This window comes from Osmerus eperlanus, unplaced genomic scaffold, assembly GCF_963692335.1.
Source record: "Osmerus eperlanus unplaced genomic scaffold, fOsmEpe2.1 SCAFFOLD_546, whole genome shotgun sequence".
Taxonomy (NCBI): Eukaryota; Metazoa; Chordata; class Actinopteri; order Osmeriformes; family Osmeridae; genus Osmerus; species Osmerus eperlanus.
In genome coordinates this window covers 10001-19016 of record NW_026911924.1, presented here as the reverse complement: position 1 = coordinate 19016, position 9016 = coordinate 10001, and the positions used below count along the sequence as shown (strand labels likewise).

The 9016-nt window shown below is 47.6% G+C and overlaps 1 protein-coding gene across 1 annotated transcript in view; it reads left to right on the top strand.

The window, feature by feature from the left end:
* Positions 1–514: 514 nt before the first annotated feature.
* Positions 515–9016, top strand: part of LOC134016777 (ephrin-B3-like) — a gene marked incomplete at its 3' end in the record, with an annotated part of 10009 nt that continues 1507 nt past the window's right edge. The window contains exon 1 of the mRNA XM_062456070.1: positions 515–1476. Coding sequence (XP_062312054.1) covers positions 1328–1476 — 149 coding nt within the window. The remainder of the gene's footprint in view (positions 1477–9016) is intronic.

Genomic DNA, 9016 nt, shown 5'->3' with positions numbered 1-9016 from the left:
GACGATTTTATTTTTTCAAATACTGTAGTAATTGGTCTCGTCCACATGGGGGCGGTGTAGCTGCAATGTTGTTTTACTGAACATCGAACTAAGATTTGTACTTCCCCACTAAGTGGAGACTAGGATGTCGTAAAATATTGGCGCCACTGACATATCAATAGACAACAAGCGAAAGTTTTAAAGCCATAGTAAAGCTCCAAAGTACACGTGCGCCATATTGATCTAAATCGTAAAAAAAGTTTCCGTTGATGCATTCTATATGGACATTTCAGCAGTATTGTGACCATAACCTACTAAACTGTTGGTGGAGTTGGATCTCTATTTTATCACGAAAAGAAAGTCACCGCTGAAACAACAACAGCTGACTCTTACCAACGTGTTGCCCCCCCCCCTCCCCCCCCCTCCCCTCTCTCTGACTCATCGAATGTGCCTCCCGTCTCAGAACCCCACACAGCCCCCTCCTCCCTCTCGCCATGTCTCACGCTCCCGAGCGCATTCTCTGTAAGGACGGATGGAGCGTAGAGAGAGGATGCCCAGAGCCGCTCTCTGCCCCAACTCTAAACAAATGGTTAAACGACAATAAGTTGACGTTTGTCTGCGAAAATAACGATAGTCGCCTCGCAGCCTGTCGTTTTTAAAGTTAACTAGAAGTTGGGCATCGCTCTGGCCAAGATGGTGCCATTGTAGCGTGCAGTTGCGCTGGGACTGGTGTTTGTATGCTATTGAGAGCCGATAAGAATAAAGCAGCGTAGCTTTTGGAGACAGCCGTGATAGCACGGCGGTCACCGAGGAGCGTCAACCGCTTCTTCGTAAGCACGGAACGGCGCGTTCAACTTCTGTCATTTGAATGGACATCATCCAATGCGCTAACAGGGAACGATGCATTCAGTGTAGAGGGACATACAGGCACAGAGCAAGCGGTCGGTCGGACACTTTATTAGATAAGGTTGACTATTTGAGTTTGGAAAAGGGATGTCTATTTAATACGAACGCTTTACGAAGGTTACGTCTCGGCGCATTGTTCGATGTTGTGCACTGATTGAAAGGGTACGACTGCAGTGGCCTTATCGAAACAATTGGATAATGAGTCTTCTTGGACACGCAAACGAGAGTCTACATTTAGCTGTGCCTTAAAACAGTACGTTCTATAACCTCTCATCCACGCCAGTACCGTGAATGTTCCCCGTAGATTTGTGGACGTTTCCCCGCATGTGGTTGGCGAAGTCACGTTATAGCTTTGCGCTCCGAGGGATTTGGTGAACTTCGCTCGCAGTCCCCACGGTGATTCTTTGTCTGAACGGATCTCCGTTCCCTATATTGGGGTATCATGGCAGCAGAGAGTCGAGGGGCATGGACTGCTTTTGCACCAAAGGACGGCTGTAATTCATTAGGATTTCTAATGATCTTCCTTGTGGATTTACTGGGTGTATCGGCAGCCAACATGGAGCCTATTTATTGGAATTCATTAAACAAAAGGTGAGTGGCTTAGTCTAAACCATGTTTCAGATAACTTGATTTCGACCTTAAGTTATGCCTCAAATTAAACATGATCGGTTTCCCTTATCGCCCCAACTAATGTCAAACCTTGTCCTAGCCACCCGAAGCCAACTGTCAGAGGACTCCGGCCACCGATGCTATTTTGGTAGTGGAGCATGCCACCCGCTACTCCGGTTGTACAACCGGTCTATTTGCCTGTTTCAAGTCTCCGTAACATAATTGCTACGCTTTTAGCCCATATACAATTGATGTCCCGTTGTGACTAACATGGTTTGTCCCAATAGTATACTTGTTGCTGTGTTGTGAGGGACTGGCAGTGCTGGTCTGTCTAGGAAGACTGCAGTCTCGTCAAAAAGCCATAACATTCAACAGATGATCAGTTGGCTGGTTTTAGTAGGCCTAACCAAGTCAATGGCCGGACATTTTTGACCATGTCCTATTCTGGGCCAACAAACAGCGTTTCGATGATGTTAAGCGTGGGAATGCCAGTGTTTTTGGCAAACGGTTATTTTGTCCGGGTTGTGTGAGAGAGGGGTGGTCTCCACGCATGACTGCCTGCTCATAAAGGGTCGCGTGCGTGCAGTCTGTGTTTGAGCCTCCCTCCCGCCGCGTGCAAGATTCCCGCTGAGTTTGGAATCCACGCGAAGGGGACATGATGAGACAGACGAGAATTTGGCCTGGATTTATTCAACTCTATAAGCTACAGACTGGCTTCCATTTTTATATCGAAGCTGAAGCGTTTCCCTTCTCTGGGATGAGGAATTTGGAGGAACCCAAGCACGCTATAAAACATATTGTATGAATAAATCTGTGAGAACTGAGTGATTTGATTTGAAGATCAAACCCACAGGCCGATTTGTCTCGGGTTCAAATTGCTTTCCAGGCTGTGCAACTTTGTATTGGAGAGGGAACATTACTGTAAGGGCCTGACAGCATTAAGGTTTAAATAGAGTCGTATCAGTTGAGAAGTTAGAGAGTGAAAGAGCATGAGGTTTCTCTCATGCGAATGGAATCAAATCTGCTTCCAATATCTTTAAAAGGTCAAATGCTTACTCGCGGTTTATTGAACAGCGCTTCTTCAGTCATAGGTCATGCACACGCGCCCCCACTCATACACTCACACACACTTACACACTTTCACACAATGTTGATTTATACTTGACTGGACTTCAAGTGAACATATAGATTAGCTGAAGAGAAAAATACTAGGCCTACTTCTATTTGTACACTCACAGATACAATGAAGATAGAAAAGGTTTAGGTTTCTAAATATGTGACGACGTGACTTGTGAAGCAGAGCGAGCACTCACTAACTCACTCAGGTGAACTGAACAATCAGGTTATTTGTACTTTTTCACAAACTACTCACTGTAGCCAAGGTGACAGAGACCTTTGGGCTTTTGTTTAAAAAGCACCTTTCTGTCGATAAACCTCAGGTTGTGGGCATGGGAAGGGGAGTTTGATGCTAGTGGATGAGTGCATTGGGTTTGAATGTTGGGACGGTGCTGACCAACAAGTCTCCCATCCTTGTGGAGTTTGAGTGTGTTTGGGTGGTGCTGATTACACTGGAGTTTGAGTGTGTTGGGTTAGCATGCTATGACGGTGCTACTGACAATACTAGTGGAGTTTGAGTGTGCTGGGTTAGCATAATGGGGCTGTGCTGACTTGCCCAGCTGTGTCTGGTAGGCTTCTTAAAGAGGACAGTGAGCGTTACTGACGGCAGACTGTCCATGTCCGTCGCTCCGGGGTGTGTTGTTCTACAACTCTCTGCCCCCCAAATGTGCATTAAAAATTCATCCTAACAGCCTGCTCAATATTTAATAAACTGCCCGCTAATTGGCTAAAGATAAAAGCCTGGTTAACTGGGCTAAGCGTTTTCGATTAAAACGTTTTTCGAGATTGGGCGAAGACAAAAGAAGCGGAGATTGGGTCTGTGGGGAGGGTCTGTGGGGAGGGTCTATGGGGAGGGTCTGTGGGGAGGGTCTGTGGGGAGGGATGCGGGGAGACAGTTTAATGAACTGAATGAATGGTTGGTGTTACGCTTTTCCGCTCTTCCCAGCCTCCAGCACCTCCTACCACCCTGACCACTCTTGCCCCAGCAGGAGAGATCCCTCCCTGGCGCAAGACCGACTCTCAGGAATGTGTTGCACAGTTTGGGGGTGTTGTGTAGAGTTGTGTGTTTTACCAGTCTCTTGATGTCTGGACAAAGTTGTTTACAAAATCTTGTTTGTTTATCTTTGGAACAATTCAGACCATGTCCTCAGAAGGCGTTGATAGACCAGGGCAACTGTGTGTGTGTTTGTGTGTGCGTGTGTGTAGGTGAGTGTGTGCGTGTGTGTGCAGTGTTATACAGTCTACTGTATTTAAGTGCCTGACTGCTTATGTGTTAGTAGCATGGGTTTTCTTAGACTAAATATTTAATAAACAGACAGACTAGATTGAAGTGTGGAGACTAAACATGGTCGAGGGCAGGTACCATGGGGCCCCATGCCCTGTGCCCCGCCCGCCATGGGCAAACCTGCCTGCCAATGAGCCAAAGTATGCCGTCTGCCAGACCAAACCAAACGTCCACAAAGAAAGTTTTCTGCGGACTTCTCCAAAAGTGACTTTAGAAATGGCTCCAAAAGAAGCCGTACCACTTGACCTCAGATTAGGGGTGCAAGCGTGAGGGTGGATAATCCTTCAACACAACACACCCCTCATAAACCACTGGAGTGGAGCAGTCCAGTGTCAGGCAACAAAGCAACAAAGCAGTCTGTGTGGGGATTATTCTCTCTCTCTCTCCCCCCCCCCTCTCTCTCTCCTTTTCTCTCTCTCTGTCTCATGCGCCATCTTCATCAAACACTCAGTTTGAGCAATGTAACATAGTTGACATCTTGGCTCAATTAATATTGAGATGCAGAGATGACTCATTCACAGTGCAAACATGCTCAGAGTGAACTTCTCATCATCTCAGGTGGAGACAGATTCATTTCCAGGCACATAACCAGACCCACCCACAGATCAAACCTCCTCTGGGATGTTTTCATATTTTGGAGCAGGGTAATAATTGTATAAATAATTGTATATGTGTGTTTCTGGAGAGGAAGACTTGGGGGCAGGAGAATGTAAATAACTGAGATGAACCGGAGTTCTCATCATCTATGGGTTGTGGGAGGGAGTGAAGTCAAAGTTGATGAGAAATCCAATTAATGATTCATGATATATAGGGGGGGGGGGGATGGCTGAGCGGTTAGGGAATTTGGCTATTATCAGAAGGTTGCCGGTTCAATTCATGGCCGTGCAAAAATGACGTGTCCTTGGGCAAGGCGCTTCACCCTACTTGCCTCGGGGGGAATGCCCCTGTACTTACTGTAAGTCGCTCTGGATAAGAGCGTCTGCTAAATGACTAAATGTAAATATAAAGCAGCCAATCAGCTTTGCCGTTCGCTTGTGTACGTTCTGATGATGGATCAAGCCCACGTACGGCATCATGTCAGCGCTCATTGATTCACACAGCCACCAAAGTGCCCGCCAGGATGTCTGTCTGAATCTCTTCACTGTCCTTGTCATTTTTACATCCATTTCAATTTCAAAGGTGTGTCCCTGGCAGGCTATCAAAGCCTTGGCAGGGCACGAGAGTGAGCTGTGTTGAATGGAGCAATTGCAGTCTTAAGGCGGCACTGATGATGGTTTCACTGTGAGGCGGAGAACATCGGATGATGTTGCCCCCGACGACACGACGGAAAGTTCTGCTGTTCCCGTCAGTGTCTTGAGAGGTCACGGTTGTTTTTTGTACAAATTTCTTCTGCTTCTTTGATCCTTCACTCATTTTTTGATGTTATTTCCTGCTTGTTCTTCCTCTCTTGTTTCTCTGCCTCTCCTCTCTCCGTTTTCCCCTTTCCTCTCTGCCTCTCTCTTATAAAGGTTAAGTGGCATGAATAATATTTCTGTGTGCTTGCTTTGCGGAGCATTGTGGGTAATTGGTGAGCGTAGAAAGAAGAAGGGCATGGGGTCCAAACCACCGTGTCAGCAGGGAGAACAGACATGAACAAATAGATCTGGCCAAGGACGTGTAGTTGTTTTAACAAACAAGGGCCACATTCCCCTTCCTACATTCACCTAATTGAGCATCGTTTTCTCTTGAACACAGCTAGCCCTATTTCCTTCCTTGTCTCAGATTTATCGTATGTCATCTATGGCCCCTCATGAATTTGCTGCTCTCAAAATATTAAATAATGTATGTGTGATGACTGGAGCCATTGCAAAGAGCAAGACAAGTGAGCAAGGAGGTGGTTTATTCTATTTTTACTTTCTCCTTCTGTGTCTATCGGTTTCCCTCTCTCTCTCTCTCTCTCTCTCTCTCTCTCTCTCTCTCTCTCTCTCTCTCTCTCTCTCTCTCTCTCTCTCTCTCTCTCTCTCTCTCTCTCTCTCTCTCTCTCTCTGTCCATCTGTCCATCTGTCTTTCTCCTCTCTGTGCATCTCTCTCTCTCTCTAAGTACTACCTGTTCTTGTCCACTACCTGTTCTTGTCACTGAAAGATATTTGTAGTCCCTCTTTACATTAATCAGCCTTGTGATCCCTTCTTTGATGTTTGGTTTTTAATGTGGAGATGGAACGACCCCAAGCCTCCCAGGTGAGGGTTACGACCCCAAGCCTCCCAGCTTCAGTGCTTCTGACCCTCCCGCTACAAAAGACTGACCTTTGTTAAAGTGTTTGTCCCACGGGAGCATTCGATGACTCTGCTGTCAGGAGCCGTTTTCGATGCTCTGTGAGTCAGCATCCAGGAATGTAGCTGCTATCTGTCAGCCCTTAGCTCATTAACCAACACTGATACCAGCTCAGAGACACACTAAGGGGCCCTTCACATGGAGCACCACTCACTTAGCCGGTCTGGGTTTGGGCTCTGTGTCCCCAGATCCCCGTGTCCTCTCACGTCTCTGGGAGGCTGTCTGTCTCTTCTCAGGGGACTGATCGACTGCCATTGTGACCTTTCCGAATGTCGGGTTGTCAGGCAGAAAACGTCCCGCAAATCAGCTAGGCTAGCTCTCGCTAGTTATCTGAGGCCCGGGATTGCATTCCGCACTCATGTGACCATGGAAGCCTGGTTCTGCTTCAAAAGCAGCACTGCCATTCCCGGGTGGGCAGGGACTGGGCTGGTCCAATCAGACCATGGTGGTGGGTACTGGTCCCAGGTTGCACTCTTAAGCTGAGGAAGTACTGGAAGCTTGTGTAGTACCGATCGGATGCAGACACACACACACACAAACCTGCAGACACACACACACACCATGGGTCTGTGTGTCGTACTGGTGGGGTCCAGCCTGGCCCAGTGAGCTGGCTGAGAACTGGAGGGTACCTGGTGCTTCCTGGTACGTGCCCAAAGAGAACCTGCAGAGCACACTCTGGTGCTGGGGAGGGAATTAGAGCCCGCAGCATGAATGATCACCCCCACCACACACACACACACACTCACACACATAGCTCCAACCTGACCACTGAGACAGAAAGCAGGGTGTCAAGGAGAGAGAGTTTAATTCACATTCGTGTCAAGTGGGGTGTACATCCAGAGATGGTGAAACAGGCGGGTAACAAACCTGTAAATAAAACAGACAGCAACAGCTCCTCTCTCACAGACTTCCAGAAGAGGAAGGAGGTTGAAGACAGACTTGTTTTCAAGAGGTAGATATTAGTGTTGAATGTGTCTCTAATACGGGCTCACAGATTGAAATGGGAAGTCAAAGTTGCACTCCCCTCAACCCCTGTGTAAGCACTCCCGAGACAGATTCATTTTGGCCAGAATACATGGAATATTTATAGTCGAAATTACATATGCTATCATGATGCATCATTTATGATGGGGCTTAAAAAGAACCAATCGAAATACCACTTCCTTGTTTTCATCGACGCTGACAAAGTAGCAATGCTAAACAAATTGAAAAGACGTTTTTTAAGACCGACTTTTAAAAGAACGCTGGCAAGAGTAGAAATGCTAAAGTAATTGAAAAGTCAGGTTTTAAGATCGAATTTTAAAAGGAGTGAAGGGTTTGCGGGAACCTTGTGCGCTATATGGAAGCAAATCAGTGACAATGTTTTAAATTTGGCATTGAATACTTAATATTGGTACTCTATTGCCTTCCCTATTTTTGGTATCCCGGATGTTGGAATCTGCATTCGTTCGGCTCAATTTTTTTCACCTCAAATTTCTTTGGCTCAAATCTTTCCAGCTCAAATTTTTGGGATCTGAATTTTACCTTTCGAATTTGAGCAGCCTGAATTTTGTTCTTTTTGAATTTCTGAAGCTTGAATTTTTTTTATACAATTATTGGGATCTTAATATTACTGTTTGAATTTGAGCAACTTGAAATTCCGAACCTTGAATTTTTTTACTCTTACCAGGTCTTTTTATACACTCAAAGCCAGACTTTGTGTACCACAACAATAAGCTCTAAGTGAGTGGTTTAGACCCTGCTGACCCGGGGCAACCTCGTGGCTGTTTGATGCTCTGGGCTGTAGTTTGAGGATGTGAGTCTGGCTTCAGTTGTGACTTGCGTCTGACAGCGCTGCCTCTCTCTCTCCCTAATCAGTTATGTCACATGTGTTGAAATGTCACAGACACACACACGCCTGATTGGCCACTTGAAGGGTCCGTCATGGGAACGGTGACATTAGGAAGGAGAGAGAAAGAGAGATCTGTGGAGATACTGAGGTACAGATGAAGGAGACCAGGGCATCTTCAGCAGGTATCTCTGTTCTGCACTAAGCTCTGCTGTAATTGAGATGTTATCGTTGCCCTGCAGTATTATTTTTGATCACAGGTCTTGGTTTAAGCGAAGGAGGGAGGAGGAAAGACGAGGGAGGGTGGAGATGGAGAGAAGGAGGAGGAGGAGGAGGGAGGGAGGGAGGGAGGGAGGAGGCAGAGAGGAGGAAAGAGAAGGAGGGAGGGAGGGAGGTAGGGGGCAGAGAGGAGGAAAGAGAAGGAGGAAGGAAAGAGAAGGAGGGAGGGGGGAGGGAGGGAGGGAAGACGAGGGAGGGAGGGAGGGAGGAGGCAGAGAGGAGGAACGTGGTGGAGGCGGCGATGGTGAAGGCGTTCCCGCTCTGTGATCAAATGTCAGCGGGCTCTCAGGGAGGAGGGAGATAAACGGAGGGGGGGGCGACTGAGACACTAAACCCTCGTCCTCCAAACCTTCCTGCCGGGGGGGGGGGGGGGGGCAGTGGTGTTGGGGGGGCAGTAGGGAACAAGGGGGGGGGGTGGGGGGGCTCATTTGTGGTGGGGGGAGGGGGGTTGACATTTTTGCGACGCTCAGATGACCTTGTGGTTCTGGCTCGTAAGGATCCCAGGTGTGTGTGTTGTGTGTGTAGAGTGTGTGTGTTGTGTGTGTTGTGTGTCTGTGTGTGTGTGGAGGGGGGGTTTGGACGGATCCGTGAATTCCCAGTAAATTGAAGGCGTCCTCTGTGAGACGTGGGGGTTTAGCAGGAATTAGACGGAATTCACAGTGGAGGTCCGGACACACTACAAAGACCTCCGCCCAAATCCCGG